This window comes from Zalophus californianus, chromosome 5, assembly GCF_009762305.2.
Source record: "Zalophus californianus isolate mZalCal1 chromosome 5, mZalCal1.pri.v2, whole genome shotgun sequence".
NCBI classification, from domain to species: domain Eukaryota; kingdom Metazoa; phylum Chordata; class Mammalia; order Carnivora; family Otariidae; genus Zalophus; species Zalophus californianus.
The window spans coordinates 58172486-58197889 of NC_045599.1; the positions used below are offsets into that span (position 1 = coordinate 58172486).

Sequence of the window (25404 nt, forward strand, 5' to 3'; positions counted from 1 at the left end):
CCCGTTACACTGTTAAACTGGCTCAAATGTGATAAATACTTCATCCCATTTTGTAAAACACATTTACAAAAACAGTATGAATTACACTTTCACAGTATCCTGACCCGTCCCCCCTTCCCTCCTCTCACAGTATCTCTTCTCAGGGTGGCTCTAACACTAACGGTATCCTGCACAGAAAATAGTATTCCCTTCCTGTAATTTCATCCCTAGCAACTCAGCAGCCAAAATTATCCCAACAGGAAAGCCCTTGCTTAGTAGCCTCACACAACAAGGAGATGACCATTTCTTGCTGGCCATCAACAACTACAATGAAAATATGAGTTTATGGAAAATAGAAGAAGAAAAATGAGCACATAGTGCCCAAAAGACCTTGTCTTTTTAAATAAATACCAAATTTTAACGTTATCTCTTCCTATCATCAAATTCAATGTAATTCATTTGAATGCTGCTTCTTGTAAATGTTGTAACATACTGCCACAAACTCTTCTGTTAGAGACAGCCATGGGTATTCTCCATTTCCCAAAGAACCTACCAGGTCAAACCAGGGAGCCAGATAAGCTTTGCCACTTGAGAAATTACCTTGGTGGTGCTGGGAAATGTGAGTTTCTTTCATTTGTTGTAGAACAGATGGGACCGTATACCTGTTCGGAAGTTTGGCAATGTGCAGGACATTAGAGTCATGGGCACATTTCTGGCAAGCAATCACACGCTTCATGTGAAGGTTATACACGTATAAACCCCTTCCAACTGCAGCAAATACATTCTGGTGGGGGAAAAAGTTCAGAAATGGGCATAAAATTAGTACTTACCACTACACAGTATAACAGATTTCCAGCCTGGCTATAACATCAGAAAGCCACCGTTACCTTCCCTATTCCTAGCTCTTAGTCCTACCTACTATACTGCCCCCTGAAGTGCAAAGGAAAGCTCAGAGCATTTAAAAGGTAGAAGGACACCACCACCAACACAGAGGAAGTTGTGCATATTACACGCCTTAGCATCACCTTCTTCCCTCACTAAAATACAACTTGAGAGTGACTATGGCTGCAGAATGGCCTACAGTGGAGGCTGCTGAGTTACTACCTAGGTGTTCATTCACATAACACTCTATCCTTGGGAAGTTACTTAGCTTCTTTTGCCTGGACAATGTGAGCAAAATGACCTGAACTCCACACTTTAAGCATGCAAGAGACCGATAAAGGACACACAAGAGCATATGCTGTACGGACACTATCATCTTAGGATCCCCTGAAGGATTTGCAAAAACATTTTTCCAAATGTATTACTAGAAATACCTTCTTACTAAAACAACTTTAACTTTTTGAAGATACTTTCACCAATGTTTATCTTATGACAGCCTCACAACATCTCTTTAAGGTAGGGAAAGCAAGTACTATTGCCATTTTCCAGATAAGCCTGTTAAAATTTTAAAAGAAGACTGAAGTCACTCAGAAAGTTAAGACATGGAGCAGATATTAGAACCAAGGTCATGTTACTCCAGTCCCTTGCTCTTGCCTCACACCACACCACCTAGCTTCTGAAATGATTTTGCAATCACTAGACTTTGGTAGCACTCACCTAAAGAATCACTTTCTTACGCAACAGGTACCCCAGTAAGGCAGCCCTTTCAAAACCCCTACATTGCCTCCCTGTTTTATACCAAAAAAGTCTTCTCATGCAGCCTCAAAGGCTACAAACCCAACTCAGACCTATAATATTTAGACCAAAGTATGCCCCTAAGGCTTATCAGAGTCTAAATCTGGAATGATCCCCTTGGCCCTATGTAATGGTACTCTGCATTTAGCAAGACTAGCTGAGGACCAGTGTCAGGGACATTGATAAAAGCTGGCCAACTTGCTAAAGTCTAGAGCCCTATGGGTAGCAATTCAAATGCAAAGAAAGCCCCAAAACTAGTTCTACAAACTAAGAAATCTGTGCAGAGTTTAAGTGATTTACCAAAGGTCACAAAGAAAATTATAAACACAACTAGAGAGTTAATGAGCTCTTGGATAGGTATTACTCAGAATCACTGCATCAGTCACCTATCATCAATAATTAATGGCTCCTTTGGGCACCTGGGTGGTTCAGTCGGTTAAGCATCTGCCTTCAGCTCAGGTCATGACCCCAGGGTCCTGGGATGGAGCCCCACATCCCTGCTCAGCGGGGAGTCTGCTTCTCCCTCTCCCCATTCCTCCCCTCAGCTCTTGCTCACTCTTCGCTCAAATAAATAAATAAAACCTTAAAAAAAAAAAAGAAAATGGCCCCCTGTAGAAAAAACAAACCTCTATAAAGAAGAAATACTAGGGAAAACTGAGTAATGCTTTATTAAGCATTTATAGCAGTTAATAAGCATCAATCAGAACTTTTGAGATTAAAAATACAAAATGAAAAACCTTAAACACTAATTTTTATAAACAAAAGAGGTTATCAAATGAAAAAAATATATATAATTTTTAGGGCCACAACTCTTAGAAATGTAGTTTCCATCTTTTCTGAGACCCTAACATGTTTATCGTATGTATTAATTTTTTTTTTCCAAAATAAAGTGTGGATTTAAAAAACAACTTTTGGGGGCATCTGGGTGGCTCAGTTGGTGAGGCAGCTGACTCTTGATTTCAGTTCAGGTCATGATCTCAGGGTCCTGGGATGGGGCCCACGTTGGGCTCCCCACTCAGCAGGGAGTTTGTTTCAGGATTCTCTCTCTCCCTCTGCTCCTCCCCTCCCCAAGCTCGCTCTCTCTAAATAAATAAGTAAATCTTAAAAAAAATCCTTGGACATGTGAGTATTCTGTTTTGCTTTTGTTTTTAAAGTGAGAGGTGCAAAGAAAACAAAAAATGGACCATTCTCTCCCCATCCATAACACTATCACTGAGTTTTTTAAAATAAAAATAACAGGCAGAGCTGCCTGGCTGGCTCAGTTGAAGGAGCATGTGACTCTTGATCTTGGGGGTTGTGAGTTCAAGCCCCACGGTGGGTGCAGAGGTTACTTAAATAAACTTTAAAACAAAAAACATGCATATGATTATAAAAGGTAAACAGTATAGAAAGGCACAAAATAAAGTGAAAAAAAAAAGCCTCCCCCTCTTTGTAACTCAAGGATTGCAACTCTTAAACATTTCTTCTGATTACATTTAGAGAAGTAAGCCCCCTTTGCACACATTTTCTAAGCCTGTGAAGGCAAAAGAAGAAATGTACAGATCAGAGCCAACATTCAGTAATCTGTTGGTAAAAAAGATGTAAAGTATTTCAATAGCATCACCACCAGGGCCTAAAGGAATGAATTTAGTAATTCTCACACAAATCATCTCGCCCCACAATGCTAGTAGACTAAGAGAAAAACATTCCTAAAATTTTTAATTTCCTTTACCTCTGCAGGAAATGCACAAGCATCTTCAAAAGATCCTTTCCCAAAGTGTTTCTGAAAGCGCATTTTAAGCCTTATCCTCAAATCCTATGGGGTTATTTAATCCAACCAAAAATTTCAAGTGTTTTTAAATCTATGGACATTTAATCACTTCCTGCCTCACAGAAAGGAGCTAAGATTAAAAGGCTTTTTTAGTGCAAGGTGTGCAATCTTTGAAAAATATCAGAACATTTTAAAGCATAACCTGAACGTGGGGAATGATACCTTTCTATATCCATCAAGAGATTAAGTTAAAAAAATTAGAAACTGGGTTTATTAAAAAAGCCAAGTTTACAGATATTTTCTCAAATTTTTTTTTTTTTTTACCTCTTCATCCCATGTGAAATGATGAATAGAAATGTCGTTTGGTTTTTGGCAGAGTTTTATTTCTTGCTGGGTGTCCAGCTGTGGGGATGGGTCCCAGAAGTTGCATTCACAGGCTTGCACGGTCCAGTCCAGAATATCCCAGATGATCATTTCTCCAACATGGGAGCCAGTTACAAAACTCACATCTAGGCAGAGTTCATATTTGTCTCATTAGTTATCATTTTACGTAGGCTAAAGGTAAAAAAGAAATGGACTGCCTACTTGTAATGCTCTATAAAACAACAATATTTAGACTAGTGAGGTACCTAGACAAGCCAAACAGAAAGATACATATAGCAAAACAGCAAGACCAGAAAGAGACTCAAGTCTACTTGGTTATTTAGGATGTGATAACAGCATTTCAATTCAGTGAGGAAAGAAATGCCTCTCACTGGATTATCTGGTTAACTAACTAGAGAACAGAAATAAAAGAACCTTACCTTGGATCATATACTGTGTAGAAAATGGACACTTCTCCTGTGTCTCTCTTTTGCTGTCACACTACTACCACACTTACAACACTTGTGACACCAGATGTGTGTTGGCCTTTCCCACACCAAGCAATTCTGCGACTCTGAGTGTCCTACAATATAACTCATTCTGACACTCTACCTAGAGGTAGCATCAGATGCCAATTGCAAATCCAGGCTGTTACCTGTGCTTCGCACCAATCAGCTCCCACTTAGGTTCAGTTAATTTGCTAGAGAATCTCACAGACCTCAGGAAAAGCTTCCTGTTTACCAGCTTATTTTGACAGGATATGATAAAGTACAGAGAGACGAACCCCCAGATGGAGGAGATCTGTAGAACAAGGTGTGTGGGAAGGGCTGGAGGGCTGTGGAGCTTCCATGTCCTCTACAAGTCTGCCATTCTCCCAGCACCTCCACGTGGGGGACAATCTGGAAGCTCTCCAAACCCCACACTGTTAGGACTTTTATGGAGGCTTCATCATGTAGGCATGATCAATTATTAACTCCATTTCCAGCCCCTCTCTGGAAAATGAGGGGTGGAACTAAAAATTCCAAGTTTCTAATCACCATTTGGTCTTTCTGGTGACCAGTCCCCATCCAGAAGCCCACTAAGAAATAATGGTCTCCTATCACCCAGAAAATTCCAAGAGATTTAGGAGCTCTTACGTCAGGAAATATCAGACCAAATATTAGAACAAAAGATGCTCCTTGTGCTCTTATCAGTTAGGAAATTACAGAGGTTTTAGGAGCTCGGTGCCAGGAACTGGGAGCAGAGACAAATATAGTTTTCCTATTATTTGACATATGCCAAAGTAAGTTTCAAATATATTAGAACATTAAAGGTGCTTAAAGGAGGGGTGCCTGGGTGGCTCACTCAGTTAAGCATTTGACCCTTGGTTTCAGCTCAGGTCATGGTCTCACAGTTGTGAGCTGAGTCTGCTTGAGATTCTCTCTCTCCCTCCCCCTCTCCCTGCTCCCTTGAGTGCATGCTCTCTCCCTCTCTAAAATTAAAAAAAATCTTTAAAAAAAAAGTGCTTAAAGGATTGAAAAAAGTAAAGGTAAATGCTTTTATAAATACAGAGTGCTAAAAAGCTCTAAAAGAGGCAGGGTAGGGAAAGATATATGTGTAAATACCTGCTAAGCAAAAAAAAAAAAACAACTCATATTTAAATGACAAAAGACTGAAACATTTGCAACTCAGATGTCAAAATGGGTTTATTATACTTGATATGTAAGGAGCTCCTAGAAACCACTAAAAAAAAGACAAATACTCCAGGAGAGAAAATGAGCAAAAGACCGGAACAGGCAAAACAAAAAATACAAATGGTCAGTAACCATGAGAAAAGATGGTCAATTTCCTTAATAATCAAAGAAATCTAAAAGCAGTAAGATACTACTTACTGATGTGAAAACTGGGAAAGATTGAAAAAACAGGAAAATACCCAAGCTGGCAACAGCATAGGAAATCAACACACTTTGGTCCTACTAATGTCCTAGTACAAACTGCTACAATCCTTTCAAGTTTGTTGATATGCATCAAAACCTTTAAAAAAAAAGGAAACCCAATGACCCAACAATTCCACTTCTAGGAATTTATCCTGAAGAAAGTAGATAAAAGATATATGTAACAAGCCTATTATATATAACATTAACAATGTGAAGATAATCTAAACATCCAGTTGGGAATTGAACAAATAAGACATCTACAAAATACAACAGTAATGCTGGAGGAGCAAGATGGAGGAGTAGGAGACGTAAATTTCGTCTGGTCCCAGGAATTCAGTAGATAGGGATCAAACCATTCTGAACACCCACTAACTCAACAGGAGATTGAAGAATAGCAGCAACTCTCTGAACAGAAAAGCGACCACTTTCTGGAAGGTCTCTTCTGATTTCCTTAGTGTATATTTTTCTGGGGTCGTTGTTACCCTGTTAGCATTTTGTTCTCTCATTCATCTATTCTCCTCTGGACAAAATGACAAGACGGAAAAAAATCACCTAAAAAAAAAAAAGAACAAGAGGCAGTTCCAACTGCCAGGGAACTAATCAATACGGACATAAGTAAGATGTTGGAACTAGAGTTCAGAATGATGATAATAAAGATACTAGCTGGGCTTGAAAAAATCATGGAAGATTAATTACAGAAACCCTTTCTGGAGAAATAAAAGAACTGATATCTAACCAAGTTGAAATCAAAAGGGCTATTAATGAGATGCAATCAAAAATGGAGGATCTAACTGCTAGGATAAATGAGGCAGAAGAGAGAATTCGTGACATAAAAGACCGTATGATGGAAAATAAAGAAGCTGACAAAAAGAAAAACAACTACTGAATCACAAGGGCAGGATTTGAGAGATAAGTGATACCATAAGATGAAACAATATTAGAATAATTGAGATCCCAGAAGAAGAAAGAGAGAGAGGGGCAGAAGGAATATTGGAGCAAATTATAGCAGAGAACTTCCCTAATGTGGGGAAGGAAACAGGCATCAAAATCTGGGTGGCACAGAGAGCCCCCCTCAAAATCAATAAAAATAGGTCAACACCCCGACATCTAATAGTAAAACTTACGAGTCTCAGAGACAAAGAGAAAACCCTGAAAGCAGCTAGGGACAAGAGATCTGCAATCTACAATGGTAGAAACATTAGACTGGCAACAGACCTATCCACAGAGACCTGGCAGGCCAGAAAGGACTGGCATGATACATTCACAGCACTAAATGAGAAAAATATGCAGCCAAGAATACTATATCCAGCTAGGCTGTCACTGAAAATTGGAGAGAGAAAAACCTTCCAGGACAAATAAAAACTAAAGGAATTTGCAAACAAGAAACCAGCCCTACAAGAAATATTGAAAGGAGTCCTCTAAGCAGAGAGCCTAACAGTAACATAGATCAGAAAGGAACACAGACAATATACACTAACAGTCACCTTACAGGCAATACAATGGCACTAAATTCATACCTTTCAATAGTTACCCTGAATGTAAATGGGCCCAATGCCCCAATCAAAAGACACAGGCTATCAGACTGGATTAAAAAACAAGACCCATCAATATGCTGCCTGCAAGAGACTCATTTTAGACCCAAAGACACCCCCAGATTGAAAGTGGGAGGGGTAGAAAACCATTTACCGTGCTAATGGACACCAAAAGAAAGCTGGGGTGGCAATCCTTTTATCAGACAAATTAATTTTAAACCAAAGACTAAGAGATGAGGAAGGACACTATATCCTACTTAAAGGGTCTATCCAACAAGAAAATCTAACAATTGTAAATATCTATGCCCCTAACATGGGAGCAGACAATTATATAAGCCAATCAATAACAAAAGCAAAGAAACACATCGACAACAATACAATAACAGTAGAGGGCTACCCACTTCAATGAAATGGACAGATCATCTAAGCAAAAGATCAACAAGGAAATAAAGACTTTAAATGACACACATACACTGGACCAAACGGACTTCACAAATATATTCAGAACATTCCATCCCAAAGCAACAGAATATACATTGTTCTCCAGTGCCCATGGAACATTCTCCAGAACAGATCACATCCTAGATCACAAATCAGGTCTCAACCGGTACCAAAAGATTGGGACCATTCCCTGCATATTTTTGGACCACAATGCTTTGAAACTAGAACTCAATCACAAGAGGAAAGTTGGAAAGAACTCAAATACATGGAGGCTAAAGAGCATCCTACTAAAGAATGAATGGTTCAACCAGGAAATTAAGGAAGAATAAAAAAATTCATAGAAACAAATGAAAATGAAAACACAACTGTTCAAAATCTTTGGGATGCAGCAAAAGCAGTCCTAAGAGCAAAGTATATAACAATACAAGCCTTTCTGAAGAAACAAGAAAGTTCTCAAATACACAACCTAACTCTACACCTAAAGGAGCTGGAGAAAGAACAGCAAATAAAGCCTAAACCCAGCAGAAGAGAAATAAGAAAGATCAGAGCAGACATCAATGAAATAGAAACCAAAAGAACAGATCAACGAAACTAGGAGCTGGTTCTTTGAACGATTTAATAAGATTGATAAACCCCTGGCCAGACTTATCAAAAAGAGAGAAATGACCCAAATAAAATCATGAATGAAAGAGGAGAGATCACAACCAACACCAAAGAAATACAAACAATTATAAGAACATATTATGAGCAACTCTATGCCAGCAAATTAGATAACCTGGAAGAAATGGATGCATTCCTAGAGATGTATCAACTACCAAAACTGAACCAGGAAGAAACAGAAAACCTGAACAGACCTATAACAACTAAGGAAATTGAAGCACTAATCAAAAATCTCCCAACAAACAAGAGCCCAGGGCCAGATGGCTTCCCAGGGGAATTCTACCAAACATTTAAAGAAAAATTAATACCTATTCTTCTGAAACTGTTCCAAAAAATAGAAATGGAAGGAAAACTTCCAAACTCGTTTTATGAGGCCACCATTACCTTGATCCTAAAACCAGATAAAGATCCTATCAAAAAGGAGAGTTACAGACCAATATCCCTGATGAATATGGATGCCAAAATTCTCACCAAAATACTAACCAATAGGATCCAACAGTACATTAAAAGGATTATTCACCACGACCAAGTGAGATGTATTCATGGGCTGCAAAGTTGGTTCGACATCCACAAATCATTCAATGTGATACAATACATTAATAAAAGAAAGAACAAGAACCATATGATCCTTTCAATAGATGCAGAAAAAGCATTTGACAATGTATAGCATCCTTTCTTGATCAGAACTCTTCAGAGTATAGCGATAGAGGGTACATACCTCAATATCATAAAAGCCATCTATGAAAAACCCACAGCGAATATCATTCTCAATGCAGAAAAACTGACAGCTTTCCCCCTAAGGTCAGGAACATGGCAGGGACGTCCACTATCACCACTGCTATTCAACATTGTACTAGAAGTCCTAGCCACAGCAATCAGACAACAAAAAGAAACAAAAGGCATCTGAATCGGCAAAGAAGTCAAACTCCCACTCTTTGCAGATGATATGATACTTTATGTGGAAAACCCAAAAGACTCCACCCCAAAACTGCTAGAACTCATATAGGAATTCAGTAAAGTAGCAGGATATAAAATCAATGCACAGAAATCAATGGCATTTCTATACACCAACAACAAGACAGAAGAAAGAGAAATTAAGGAGTCGATCCCATTTACAATTGCACCCAAAACCATAAGATACCTAGGAATAAATCTAACCAACGAGGCAAAGAATCTGTACTCAGAAAACTATAAAATACTCATGAAAGAAACTGAGGAAGACACAAAGAAATGGAAAAACATTCCATGCTCATGGATTGGAAGAACAAATATTGTGAAGATGTCAATGCTACCTAGAGCAATCTACACATTTAATGCAATCCCTATCAAAATACCATCCACTTTTTTCAAAGAAATGGAACAAATAATCCTAAAATTTGTATGGAACCAGAAAAGACCCCGAATAGCCAGAGGAATGTTGAAAAAGAAAAGCGAAGCTGGCGGCATCACAATTCCGGACTTCAAGCAGTCATCATCAAGACAGTATGGTACTGGCACAAAAACAGACACATAGATCAATGGAACAGAATAGAAAGCCCAGAAATGGACCCTCAACTCTATGGTCAACTAATCTTCAACAAAGCAGGAAAAGAATGTCCGATGGAAACAAGACAGTCTCTTCAACAAATGGTGTTGGGAAAATTGGACAGCCACATGCAGAAGAATGAAACTGGACCATTTCCTTACACCACACACAAAAATAGGCTCCAAATGGTTGAAAGACCTAAACGTGAGACAGGAGTCCATCAAAATCCTAAAGGAGAGCACAGGCAGCAACCTCTTCGACCTCAGCCGCGGCAACTTCTTCCTAGAAACATTGCCAAAGGCAAGGGAAGCAAGGGCAAAAATGAATTATTGGGACTTCATCAAGATAAAAAGCTTTTGCACAGCAAAAGAAACAGTCCACAAAACCAAAAGACAACCGACAGAATGGGAGAAGATATTTGCAAATGACATATCAGATAAAGGGCTGGTATCCAAAATCTATAAAGAACTTATCAAATGCAACACCCCAAGAGCAAATAATCCAATCAAGAAATGGGCAGAAGACATGAACAGACATTTTTACAAAGAAGACATCCAAATGGCCAACAGACACATGAAAAAATGCTCAACATCGCTCAGCATCAGGGAAATCCAAATCAAAACCTCAATGAGATACCACCTCACACCAGTCAGAATGGCTAAAATTAACAAGTCAAGAAACAACAGATGTTGGTGGGGATGTGGAGAAAAGGGAACCCTCCTACACTGTTGGTGGGAATGCAAGCTGGTGCAGCCACTCTGGAAAACAGTATGGAGGTTCCTCAAAAATTGAAAACAGAGCTACCATATGACCCAGCAATTTCACCACTGGGTATTTACCCCAAAGATACAAAAGGAGTGATCCGAAGGGGTACGTGCACCCCAATGTTTATAGCAGCAATGTCCGCAACAGCCAAACTGTGGTAAGAGCCAAGATGTTCATCGACAAATGAATGGATAAAGAAGATGTGTTACATATATATACAACAGAATCTTGCCATTTGCAACGTGGATGGAACTGGATCTTATTATGCTGAGTGAAGTAAGTCAATCAGAGAAAGATGTATCATCTGATCTCACTGATACGAGGAATTCTTAATCTCAGGAAACAAACTGAGGGTTGCTGGAGTGGGAGGGGGTGGGAGGGATGGGGTGGCTGGGTGACAGACATTAGGGAGGGTATGTGCTATGGTGAGCGCTGTGAATTGTGTAAGACTGTTGAATCACAGACCTGTACCTCTGAAACAAATAATACATTATATGTTAAAAAAAAAAAAAAAAGATGGTAGGAAGGGTAAAATGAAGGGGCGGAAATCGGAGGGGGAGACAAACCACGAGAGACTATGGACTCTGAAAAACAAACTGAGGGTTCTAGAGGGGCGGGAGGTGGGGGGATGGGTTAGCCTGGTGATGGGTATTAAAGAGGGCATGTACTGAATGGAGCACTGGGTGTTATATGCAACAATGAATCATGGAACACTACATCAAAAACTAACGACGTAATGTATGGTGACTAACATTACAAAATTAAAAAAAAAAGGAAAGGTAAACAAAAAAAACAGTAATGGTATTATTAAAAATTAAGTTGTAAAAGTATGTTTCTATTGCTTTAGAAATATACTCATGACATATTATTACAAAACCACAAGCCATATGTCTGTGTGTGTGTGTGTGTGTGTGTGTGTGTGTGTGTGTGTGTGTGTGTGTATACACATACAGAAAATGCCTAGAAGGATATGGATGACCAGTGCTTAATTCTGTAGCATGGGACAATTTTAATTTTTACATTCTACACGTTTCTATTTTCTCATTTCTCTACTATGACTATGTATTACTTGTGTAATAACAAGTTTTTATAAACTTAAAATTAGTGAGCCAACTAAGAAACCTTATAAATTATGTATTTAATAGAAAATGGGCAACTGCTGACACTAAAAATTATCTTAAAGAAATTAATTTATTTTAATCCTTACATATTTTAGGTAAGTGTGAGTCTAAAAACCAAGTTTTAATTGTGGCTCTATTACAAGCCCCCTGGTCCTCAGAAAGTCATTTAACCTTTCTCTATTTTGGATTTCTCATACACTGAATAAGGATGATTGTAAAAATCCAATAATAAATGCACAGCCATTTAAAAAAGATTTCAAATGTTATCTTTGAGTCCCTGGGATTACTTTGAGCCCCCAGTATTATTCCATAATAATGGTATTAAGACATCCAGTTATTTGTAATTTAGGAATACAAAGATGAGTTAATTAGGATTTGATTATTCCATTTATCAAATGAACCATGACATAAATATCTAATAACTAGATGAACAACTGCTCAGAAATAAAAAATTACCAATAATCATACATGGAAACATTATTCTGTATTGGTTCCAAGTCCAATTTCTATAGTTCATTAACAGACTACAGAATTTGCCTTGTGAAGAAACAAATTCACTTCTCATCTGTGCAGAGAAACAAGTTTCTAATTTTAACAGTGGGACAGCTAAGGCGGTACTACTTTTTCCATGACCTTCTTTTCCATCCCTTTCCCTCCTCTTTCCAATTTCATTCAAACTACAAAAGAACCAGAGAAGTTAAGGAGTGAAGATTCTTGACACTAACTCTGCATGTGTCATCATAACAGGTAACCCCGAGACCACACAGCTGCCTGCTCTAACTTAATCCTCCCAACTATCTGTCATTCAGCTATGCACTGGAAACAAAGTATTTGTGCCCAGTTGGGATTTTCCACTTAAAACAAAATAGCGGCATTCAGCTAAGTCAGTGTAATTTATCACTGTATAATATATATTCCCCAACAGGTCACTCAAAATGTTTCACACAAAACAACCTCAATGATATATATGGATGGATTTTCCTCCAATGTAAGTATCAAAAGTCACTTAGTATGAAATCTTATTCTTGTAATTGTCTACCTTTCCCTCACAAGAACTAATAATTGTGATTACCATACCATGCTGTCAGAACAAGAAAAGGAATAAAATGAAGCAGCACCAGAGCGTTTTGCTAGAAGACATAAACAAGGTTATCTTGTATATCTGTTAGAAACCTTCTGCTCACAAATTCAGGAATCTGTGGCAAACCTGTTACTCATTACCCACATTTGTGGGAATTCTGTCCTACCGTTCTAAGGTGGCCTGGGGCCACCTCAATGAAAATGTACTTCCCCTGTGAAGTACAGACCCAGTAACTAGCCACATCTTCCATAACTATGGGGAAAAAACACAGGGCTGAGAATGGAGCTGGGAATTGTACAACATAATCATTTCAGGATCACTGAAATCTGCGGTATAGCAAACAGGCCTGCGTACACAACAAGACTGTCACAATATCACTTTCAAATTCTAACAAACTCTTTGTCTATATATGATTCCTCAATATGCTCCTGGCTTATTTATTATTTGTAGTGTAATTTTACAGTCAGGGAGTTAATAAAGTAAAAAGTACTAGGAGTTTCCTGTAACTTTCATTACCAATTTTTTTGCTTTAGACTTCCATTTTCCTTCCCTTAAGAAGTTGGCAAAGAAATACTTGAAGAACACTTTCTTGGTTAAACTGTTACAAGCTTCTTTGCATATCACGCAGCAAAAGAAACTCCATGAGGTTAAGGTCTCTTGAGTAACATCCCATCACCTTCATTAAGGAGCCATGCTAGGCCAATGGTACCAGTGCTTCAACACTAAAACAGACCAACTAGGCCTGACCAGTGTAATTGTGCTTTGTTTAGCAGCTCCAGGGCCTTGGAGTTAAGGGCTCAGTATCAGAGGATCTCCCAAATAAGAGCCTGTCTTTTGTGCTGCCCATCATGGCTAGAGAAAATAAAAGCCCCCAGAGAAAAATAAAAGGGTGCTCCCAACATGTTACTTCTATCACCACAGACAATCTGGTCTTTAGAAAGACTTGCAGCTGGGTTGTGTAAGAAGATGACTATCAGGGAAGAGGATTTTGGAGCTGGAAAGGACATTCTCACACATGTATCTGAAAACGTGATTCAATGGCATAAAAATAAAGACTACATTTGGTGCTGTCTGTACCTCTATTTCCTTTTCCTTCATGGTTATACAAAGTGTTGCTCAAAAGAGCCAGGGCTCAGGTCAGGGAGTGCATGCAGTCCGGTCTTCCCACTACATCATATTCATAGCATCCTCACAATTTTCTTATGGTCTCCCTCAGACTATCATCAAACTAAGCCATCCAGGTCTCCTCTTGTGTGACCATGGAATACAGATTCCCCAATAGAGGTCTGATGATACAAGGTGTCACTTTATTTGAAAAGTGAGCCAACCAAATCCCAGAACTGGTGGTTTGTGATCCTACCCTGCCATCTGATGACAGAGTCAGCTCACAACCATGAAGAAGGGCAGATATGCCCCAACTTCTGCAGACCTTTCCTTTATCTCGGTGGTATTCTCTGGCAGTCTTTCAGTCATGATTACAACCCGCTTGAATCCTGCTCCTTCTGCTCTAAGTGTATATCTTGCTATATGATATTGTAATGTGTGGTCTCTATAGAAGAAAAACTAGCCAGAACCATTTACCAAAAATGCTGAAATGCTACTAAGCGTTAGTATTTATAGCCTATGACAGGCATCCCACAGCTACCACGCAGCACCTGAATCATGTCCCTCCATCATCTTCTTTCTCTGCCTCACTCTATTTTTCTTATTCCTACATCTTAGATACCTACCAACCCAAGAAACTTGATCAGTTCCATTGGCTTAAATCTCAGAATTGGGTAAACTGCTGATCCCTACTATTGTAAACCATTATTTTAATGATGGTAATTATAGAATCCTAGAACAAAACAAGACTAAAGTTCAGAATTGGTACTGTTAACAAAGTGCAAAATTTTACAGAATATAAACATGTACACAATAAGCTTACCATTGACATTAACCAATGAGAGAATATTATCCTGGTGATCAAGGAGGCGCTTAATTTCAAGAATATTCCATTCCAGTGATTCTTCTGTGGGTGCTACCAGCCGGAAAATTACTAAATGAAAATACAGATATAATTTTGTTAAAATGGTCAAAGAAGATAGAATTCTATTTCTGCTCAAAAAGCTAGCATTTCATTAAGTGAGAAAGATCTCACATATTGAAAAACTCATCTCCAAAGAAAGCCTTACTCATACTACTTTAGAGTATTTCTTTCAAATGCTTGAGATGTTTGAGATGATCTACTAAAATCCCAAGTGAGTGTGTCTTTACAACTGTTCCTTTATTAAAACTCTTTTTAAGCCAGAAGTCTCCATCTTATCTAGGGCTTCAGTGTAAGTCTGGCTACCCTGCCTCCCTCTCTCCTTGGACAGTGACTGGTCCACAACCTAGAATCATCTTCATCATCAGCTTTCTCTACTCATGTTCTCAGGTCAGTAAGCACTGCTACAAAAGAAGCTACAAATTCATGGTTAACTTCAACTCAGTAAAGACTTCAGCAGCCATTAATTTTTAAAAAATTTTCTTGATACTTAGGCATACATTACCGAATTATAAATTCTCTGAGAACATGCCTTATAGTTTCTGTGTGTCACAGATATCCAATGTGTTCCTTTAATATACTTTTGACTATAATAGATGTTCAGTGTGTTGCTTTACTCATTATCTGACTTTTTAACAAATAGTTTTATTTAAACTTGTATAAATCCTAACTTTAATCAATACAGAAAACCCAAAAATCAAATCAACAGGAGTGATTCTATCAACATTTACTAAACATTTACTATGTTTCAGAAACTTAGACATCAAATGTGAAAAAGGCCCAGTCACTGCCCTAAAATACAGTCTAGAGTGGGAGTGAGACTTATAAACAAGCTTATGATCAATGTATTAAGTGCTGTAGATAAGCCACTGTACCAAGTGCTATGATGCTCACAGATTAGGATGATTAATATCTGAGAAGTGGGTAGGCCTCAGAACTCAGATCCTTTCCAGGTGGTAGCTAATTACTAATGTCTCTCTTCTTTCTCACAGTTCTCTCTGGAAAACAGATCATACCACATTTCTTTCTATGTCTCTGGACAACATGTTACCAACTGACAAATCTCTAGCCAAGTTATTTCATCCTGACAGCCATTCACATTCAAACTGTGGCTATCAAAAGAAGAAGGTCTTTCAGTAAATACAAAGGGAATGCTTCTGGATACCTATCAAAGTTGTGTAAAAACTCTACTTATAGTCTGAATACTACTAAATCACCTTGAGATTGGGACTGTGGAATAATGGACAATGTACTATTTAATCAAACTAAGAGAAATAATAACCTGAAATACTGACAAGAAAAGGAAACCTATCAAGTAGGTTTCTATAAACTACCAGGTACTAAATATAATATGAAACTGTTCAGTGAATCCAAAAATATGGTCCCCATTGGCAAGTATTCACAGGGTCACCCATGTAATAACTTGAGGAAATAAAACAAATATAAATTAGATCCAAAAGACAAAAGGGAAGCAATAGTCAATTCTAAAAAATGGTTAAGAAAAAAATAGCCTGGGGCGGAGCAAGATGGCAGAGGAGTAGGAAACCTGGATTTCGTCTGGTCTCACGAATTCAGCTGAATAGGGATCAAACCATTCTGAACACCTAGGAACTCAACAGGAGATCGAAGATAAGAAGAGTAACACCACTCTGAACAGAAAAGCGACAACTTTCTGGAAGGTAGGACGTGCAGAGAAGTGAATCCGAGGCGATATTCGGGAGGATAGACGGTGGGGGAGGGGGCCTCCCTCGGCCGCTTCTGGCAAGAGATAGAGCCGCGGAGCACAAAATCGGAACTTTTAGAAGCTGGCTCCACTGAGGGACATTGCTCCAGTGGCTAAGCGGGCGGTGGAACCCTCGCGGGACAGTGTGGTCTCAGAACCCTTGGGGTCACAGAAAGACCGGGGGTGCCTGAGTACGGCAGAGCTCCCAGGTATCGGAGCGGGGAAGCCGGCTGCAGAGACGGAGCCGAGGCGCGGGCTCTCAGCTCGGGGTTGCCATAAATTGTGATCCGCGGCCCAGTCGGGCTACTGCTCCTCCAGCAGGGACCCAACAAGGGGCAGAGCCAGGGAGACTCCCCTTTCTCCCACGGGAGGAGCGGCGTGGGAGCGAACCGCAGGGATCTGCTGGGTTTGGAGACTCCACACGGGGTCCGGTGCCAGACATAGAAACGCTCGATCACAGGCCGGGTGAGCACGGAGTAGGGCCGGAGACCAGGGAGATGGGAGTGACTGCTTTCCTCTGGGAGCACACTGAGGAGCGGGGCCCCGAGTTCTCAGCTCCGCCAGGCGGAGATTGGGAGGTCACCATTTTCACCCTGGTCCTCCAGAACTGTACCGAGAGCTTGCAGGGAACAAAAGCTCCTGAGAGCAAACCCAAGCACCTTGCTTAGCCTGGACCCACAAGGGCGGGGCAATTCCGCCTCCGGCAAAGACATTTGGGAACCACGGCAACAGGCCCCTCCCCCAGAAGATCAGCACGAACAGCCAGCAAGCCAAGACCAAGTTTACCGATCAAGGAGAACGGGAGAACTCCAGTGCTAGCGGAATACTGCACATAGAACTCATGGCTTTTTTACCATAATTCATTAGTTTTTCAAAGTTAATTTTTTTTCACTTTTTTTTGAATTTTTCTTTTTCCCTTTTTCAAACATCTTATCAATCTTTTTTAAAAAAAAAACTTTTTATTTTTCATTTTTAGTCATATTTTTATCCCTTCATACTAGTTACCCTTATTTTTGGCATATATATATATAAGTTGTTCTCTTTTGAAAATTTTGAGATACAATTTCTTCTAACAGATCAAAATATACCCTAAATCACTAGTGTATGGCTTTGTTCTAGTCTCCTGCCTATTCACATTCTCTCCTTTTTCTTTTTTTTTTTAAATCTTCTTCTTTCTTTTTAAAAAACAATTTCTTATCAATTCCTTTTATAAAATCTTTTATAATTTTCATCTTCACAGTCATCTTCCATCCCTTCATTGTATCAACCCTTATTTTGTACATATATAAGTCTTTCTTCCTTTAAAATTTTAGCAGGCACTTTCTTCTAACAGACCAAAATATGCCCAAAAGCTAGTGTGTGGCACTGATCTATGCACTAGCCTGATCATATTTGATCATATTCTGGTTTTTTTTTGTTTTGTTCTGTTTTTGTTTGTTTTTATCTTTTTCTTTTCCCTTTTTTTTCCTCTTCTTTCTTTCCCTTTCTTGTCCCCTGATTTCAGGTCTTTTCTGATTTGTATAGAGTATATTTCCTGGAGACGTTGTTAACCTGTTACCATTCTGTTGTCTCATTCATCATTCTCCTCTGGACAAATGACAAGACGAAAAAAATCACCTCAGCAAAAAGAACAAGAGGAAGTACCGTCTGCCAGGGACCTACTCAATACTGACATTAGTACGATGTCAGACCTAGAGTTCAGAATCATGACTTTAAAGATACAAGCTGGGCTTGAAAAAAGGGTGGAAGTTATTAGAGAAACCCTTTCTGGAGAAATAAAAGAACTAAAATCTAACCAAGTGGAAATCAAAAAGGCTATTAATGAGGTCAATCAAAAATGGGGGCACTAACTGCTAGCATAACGGAGGCAGAAGACAGAATCAGCAATATAGAAGACCAAATGATGGAAAATAAAGAGGCTGAGAAAAAGAGAGACAAACAACTACAGGATCACGAGGGCAGAATTCGAGAGATAAGCGATACGATAAGACGAAACAACATTAGAATAATTGGGATCCCAGAAGAAGAAGAAAGAGAGAGAGGGGCAGAAGGAATATTGGAGCAAATAACAGCAGAGAACTTCCCTAATGTGGGGAAGGAAACAGGCATCAAAATCCAGGAGGCACAGAGAACCCCTCTCAAATCAATAAAAATAGGTCAACACCCCGACATCTAATAGTAAAACTTACGAGTCTCAGAGACAGAGAGAAAATCCTGAAAGCAGCTCGGGAGAAGAGATATGTAACCTACAATGGTAGAAACATTAGACTGGCAACAGACCTATCCACAGAGACCTGGCAGGCCAGAAAGGACTGGCATGATATCTTCAGAGCACTAAACGAGAAATATATGCAGCCAAGAATACTATATCCAGCTAGGCTATCATTGAAAATAGAAGGAGAGATAAAAAGCTTCCAGGACAAACAAAAACTAAAAGAATTTGCAAACACGAAACCAGCCCTACAAGAAATATTGAAAAAGGTCCTCTAAGCAAAAAGAGAGCCTAAAAGCAGCATAGATCAGAAAGGAACACAGACAATATACAGTAACAGTCACCTTACAGGCAGTACAATGGCACTAAATTCATACCTTTCAATAGTTACCCTGAATGTAAATGGGCTAAATGCCCCAATCAAAAGACACAGGCTATCAGATTGGATTAAAAAACAAGACCCATCGATATGCTGTCTGCAAGAGACTCATTTTGGACCCAAAGACACCCCCAGATTGAAAGTGAGGGGGTGGAAAACCATTTACCATGCTAATGGACACCAAAAGAAAGCTGGGGTGGCAATCCTTATATCAGACAAATTAGATTTTAAAACAAAGACTGTAATAAGAGATGAAGAAGGACACTATATCCTACTTAAAGGGTCTATCCAACAAGAAGACCTAACAATTGTAAATATCTATGCCTCTAACATGGGAGCGGCCAATTATATTAGCCAATTAATAACAAAAGCAAAGAAACACATTGACAACAATACAATAATAGTGGGGGACTTTAACACGCCCCAACTGAAATGGACAGATCATCTAATCAAAAGATCAACAAGGAAATAAAGACTTTAAATGAAACACTGGACAAAAAGGACTTTACAGACATATTCAGAACATTCCATCCCAAAGCAACGGAATACACATTCTTCTCTAGTGCCCATGGAACATTCTCCAGAATTGATCACATCCTAGGTCAGAAATCAGGTCTCAACCAGTACCAAAAGATTGGGATTATTCCCTGCATATTTTCAGACCACAATGCTTTGAAACTAGAACTCAATCAGAAGAGGAAAGTCAGAAAGAACTCAAATACATGGAGGCTAAAGAGCATCCTACTAAAGAATGAATGGGTCAACCAGGAAATTAAAGAAGAATTGAAAATATTCATGGAAACCAATGAAAATGAAAACACAACTGTTCAAAATCTTTGGGATACACCAAAGGCAGTCCTAAGAGGAAAGTTTATAGCAATACAAGCCTTTCTCAAGAAACAAGAAAGGTCTCAAATATACAACCTAACCCTACACCTAAAGGAGCTAGAGAAAAAACAGCAAATAAAGCCTAAACCCAGCAAGAGAAGAGAAATAAGAAAGATGAGAGCAGAAATCAATGAAATAGAAACCAAAAGAACAGGGGAACAGATCAACGAAACTAGGAGCTGGTTCTTTGAAAGAATTAACAAGATTGATAAACCCCTGGCCAGACTTATCAAAAAGAAAAGAGAAATGACCCAAATCAACAAAATCATGAATGAAAGAGGAGAGATCACAACCAACACCAAAGAAATACAAACAATTATAAGAACATATTATGAGCAACTCTATGCCAGCAAATTAGATAACCTGGAAGAAATGGGTGCATTCCTAGAGATGTATCAACTACCAAAACTGAACCAGGAAGAAACAGAAAACCTGAACAGACCTATAACCACTAAGGAAATTGAAGCGGTCATCAAAAATCTCCCAACAAACAAAAGCCCAGGGCCAGATGGCTTCCCAGGGGAATTCTACCAAACATTTAAAGTAGAATTAATACCTATTCTCCTGAAACTGTTCCAAAAAAGGAAATGGGAGGAAAACTTCCAAACTCTTTTATGAGGCCACCATTACCTTGATCCCCAAACCAGACAAAGACCCCAGCAAAAAGGAGAATTACAGACCAATATCCTTCGTGAACATGGATGCAAAAATTCTCACCAAAATACTAGCCAATAAGATCCAACAGTACATTAAAAGGATTATTCACCATGACCAAGTGGGATTTATCCCTGGGCTGCAAGGTTGGTTCAACAACCGCCAATCAATCAACGTGATACAATACATTAACAAAAGAAAGAACAAGAATCATATGATCCTCTCAATAGATGCAGAAAAAGGATTTGACAAAGTACAGCATCCTTTCTTGATTAAAACTCTTCAGAGTATAGGGATAGAGGGTACATACCTCAATATCATAAAAGCCATCTATGAAAAACCTACAGTGAATATCATTCTCAATGGGGAAAAGCTGAGAGCTTTTCCCCTAAGGTCAGGAACGCGGCAGGGATGTCCACTCTCACCACTGCTATTCAACATAGTATTAGAAGTCCTAGCCACAGCAATCAGACAACAAAAAGAAATCAAAGGCATCCAAATCGGCAAAGAGGAAGTCAAACTCTCACTCTTTGCAGATGATATGATACTATATGTGGAAAACATTAAGACTCCACCCCAAAATTGCTAGAACTCATACAGGAATTCAGTAAAGTAGCAGGATATAAAATCAATGCACAGAAATCAGTGGCATTCCTATACACCAACAAGACAGAAGAGAGACAAATGAAGGAGTCAATCCCATTTACAATTGCACCCAAAACCATAAGATACCTAGGAATAAATTTAACCAAAGAGGCAAAGGATCTGTACTCAGAAAACTATAAAATACTCAGGAAAGAAATTGAAGAAGACACAAAGAAATGGAAAAACGTTCCATGCTCATGGATTGGAAGAACAAACATTGTGAAGATGTCAATGCTACCTAGAGCAATCTACACATTCAATGCAATCCCCATCAAAATACCATCCACCTTTTTCAAAGAAATGGAACAAATAATCCTAAAATTTGTATGGAACCAGAAGAGACCCCGAATAGCCAGAGGAATATTGAAAAAGAAAAGCAAAGCTGGCGGCATCACAATTCCAGACGGACTTCCAGCTCTATTACAAAACTGTCATCATTAAGACAGTATGGTACTGGCACAAAAACAGACACATAGATCAATGGAACAGAATAGAAAGCCCAGAAATGGACCCTCAACTCTATGGTCAACTCATCTTTGACAAAGCAGGAAAGACTCCAATGGAAAAAAGACAGTCTCTTCAACAAATGGTGTTGGGAAAATTGGACAGCCACATGCAGAAGAATGAAACTGGACCATTTCCTTACACCACACACAAAAATAGGCTCCAAATGGTTGAAAGACCTAAACGTGAGACAGGAGTCCATCAAAATCCTAAAGGAGAGCACAGGCAGCAACCTCTTCAACCTCAGCCGCAGGAACTTCTTCCTAGAAACATCGCCAAAGGCAAGGGAAGCAAGAGGAAAAATGAACTATTGGGATTTCATCAAGATAAAAAGCTTTTGCACAGCAAAAGAAACAGTCCACAAAACCAAAAGACAACCGACAGAATGGGAGAAAATATTTGCAAATGACATATCAGATAAAGGGCTAGTATCCAAAATCTGTAAAGAACTTATCAAACTCAACACCCAAAGAACAAATGATCCAATCAAGAAATGGGCAGAAGACATGAACAGACATTTTTCCAAAGAAGACATCCAAATGGCCAAAAGACACATGAAAGAGTGCTCAACATCGCTCAGCATCAGGGAAATCCAAATCAAAACCTCAATGAGATACCACCTCATACCCGTCAGAATGGCTAAAATTAACAAGTCAGGAAACGACAGAAGTTGGCGAGGATGTGGAGAAAGAGGAACCCTCCTACACGGTTGGTGGGAATGCAAGCTGGTGCAACCACTCTGGAAAACAGTATGGAGGTTCCTCAAACAGTTCAAAATAGAGCTACCATACGATCCAGCAATTGCACTACTGGGTATTTACCACAAAGATACAAATGTAGGGATCCGAAGGGGTACGTGCACCCCAATGTTTATAGCAGCAATGTCCACAATAGCCAAACTGTGGAAAGAGCCAAGATGTCCATCGACAGATGAATGGCTAAAGAAGATGTTGTATATATACACAATGGAATATTATGCAGCCATCAAAAGGAATGAGATCTTGCCATTTTCAACAACGTGGATGGAACTGGAGGGTGTTATGCTGAGTGAAATAAGTCAATCAGAGAAAGACATGTATCATATGACCTCACTGATATGAGGAATTCTTAATCTCAGGAAACAAACTGAGGGTTGCTGGAGTGTTGGGGGTGTGGGAGGGATGGGGTGGCTGGGTGACAGACATTGGGGAGGGTATGTGCTATGGTGAGCACTGTGAATTGTACAAGACTGATGAATCACGGATCTGTACCTCTGAAACAAATAATGCAATATATGTTAAGCAAAAAAAAAAGAAGAAGAAGATAGCAGGAGGGGAAGAATGAAGGGGAGTAAGTCAGAAGGGGAGACCAACCATGAGAGACGATGGACTCTGAAAAACAAACTGAGGGTTCTAGAGGGGAGGGGGTGGGGGGATGGGTTAGCCTGGTGATGGGTATTAAAGAGGGCACATTCTGCTTGGAGCACTGGGTGTTATGCACAAACAATGAATCATGGAACACTACATCAAAAACTAATGATGTAATGTATGGTGATTAACATAACAATAAAAAATTATTAAAAAAAAAAAGAAAAAATAGCCTGGTCTTCTGAACCAAGATGAAGTCTCTGAGCTGATAGCCTTGCTTAGCTAGCAAAGCCTCAAAAATCACTGAAACACACAGTAGACTCAGAAATTTTATTTCCTATTGAGGGGCACTTGGGTGGCTCAGTCAGTTAAGCATCCAACTCTTGGGTTTCAGCTCACGTCATGATCTCAGGGTTGTGAGATCAAGCCCTGAGTCGGGCTCTGCACTCAGTGTGGAGTCTGCTTGATTCTCTCCCTCTCTCTTCCCCTTTGCCCCTCCCCTCACTCATGTACACATGCAATAAATAAATAAATACTTAAAAAAAAAATAAAGAAATTGTATTTCCTGTTGAAAGGAGCATGCCCGGGCGGAGCAAGATGGCGGAGGAGTAGGAGACCTAGATTTTGTCTGGTCTCAGGAATTCAGCTGAATAGGGATCAAACCATTCTGAACACCTACGAACTCAACAGGAGATCGAACAGGAGAGTAGCAACAACTCTCTGAACAGAGAAGCGACCACTTACTGGAAGGTAGGACGTGCGGAGAAGTGAATCCGAGGCGATATTCGGGAGGATAAACGGCGGGGGAGGGGCCTCCGCCGGCCGCTTCTGGCAAGTGCTAGAGCCGCGGAGCACAAAATCGGACCTTTTAAAAGTTGGCTCGGCGGAGGGACGTCGCTGCAGTGGCTAAGCGGGGGGTGGAATCCTCCCGGGACAGTGTGGTCTCAGGACCCTTGGGGTCACAGAGAGACCGGGGGTGCCTGAGTGCGGCAGAGCTCCCAGGTGTCGGGGCGGGGAAGCCGGCTGCAGATACGGAGCAGAGTCGCGGGCTCTCAGCTCGGGGTTGCCATAAACTGTGATCTGCGGCCCAGTCGGGGCACGGCTCCCCCAGCAAGGACCCAACAAGCAGCAGATCCGGGGAGACTCCCCTTCCTTCCCGGGGAGGAGCGGTGCGGGAACGCACTGCAGGGATCTGCTGGATTTGGAGACTCCGAGCGGGGTCGGGTGCCAGAGATAGCAACGCTCGATCACAGGCCGGGTGAGCATGGAGAGCGGCCGGAGACCGGGGACACGGGAGTGACTGCTTTTCTCTGGGGGCGCACTGAGGAGTGGGGCCCTGAGTTCTCGGCTCCTCCGGGCGGAGACTGGGAGGCCGCCATTTTCGCCCTGGTCCTCCAAAGCTGTGCCGAGAGCTTGCAGGGAACAAAAGCTCCTGAGAGCAAACTGGAGCAGCTTCCTTAGCCCGGACCGACAAGGGCGGGGCAATTCCGCCTCCGGCAAAGACATTTGGAAACCACAGCAACAGGCCCCTCCCCCAGAAGATCAACACAAACAGCCAGCAAGCCAAGACCAAGTTGATCGATCAAGGAGAATAGGAGAACTCCAGCGCTAGGGGAATACTGCACATAGATTCATGGCTTCTTTTTTTTTTTTTTTTTTTTTTTTACCATGATTCATTATTTCATCAAAGTTAATTTTTGTTGACTTTTTTTTATTTTTCTTTTTCCCTTTTTCAACCAACATCTTATAAATCCCTTTTTTTTAAAAAAAAAAAAAATTTTTTTTTCATTTTTAGAGTCATATTTTATCCCTTCATAGTAGTTATCCTTGTTTTTGGCATATATATATAAGTTGTTCTCTCTTTAAAATTTTGAGGTACAGTTTCTTCTAACAGATCAAAATATACCCTAAATCACTAGTGTATGGCTTTGTTCTAGTCTCCTGCCTGATCACATTCTCTCCCTTTTTCCTTTTTTTTTTTTTTTCCTTAAATCTTCTTTCTTTTTTCAAACAACTTATCTTACCAAGTCCTTTTATAAAATCTTTTATAATTTTCATCTTTACAGTCATCTTCCATCCCTTCATTGTATCAACCCTTATTTTGTACATATATGTCTTTCTTCCTTTAAAATTTTAGGAGGCACTTTTTTCTAACAGACCAAAATACGCCCAAAATCTAGTGTGTGGCACTGATCTATGCACTAGCCTGATCATATT

At 39.9% G+C, this 25404-nt stretch overlaps 1 protein-coding gene across 6 annotated transcripts in view; it reads right to left on the reverse strand.

Annotated features, from left to right (window-relative positions):
- WDR41 (WD repeat domain 41) overlaps positions 1 to 25404 on the reverse strand; it is a 104810-nt gene that overhangs the window by 45385 nt on the left and 34021 nt on the right. For 5 of the 6 annotated variants that reach the window (XR_003521932.2, XR_003521930.2, XR_003521933.1 and 2 more), the window contains exons 8-10: positions 14738 to 14848; positions 3731 to 3915; positions 642 to 763 (exon numbers count right to left, since the gene is read on the reverse strand). Coding sequence is in view for 2 of the 6 variants with exons in the window: in XM_027604594.2 (XP_027460395.1) it covers positions 642 to 763; positions 3731 to 3915; positions 14738 to 14848 (418 nt within the window). In the remaining 4 variants the exon portion in view is untranslated. Of the gene's footprint in view, positions 1 to 579; positions 764 to 3730; positions 3916 to 14737; positions 14849 to 25404 lie in introns of all 6 variants that reach the window. The other variant, XM_027604595.2, reaches the window with a different exon arrangement.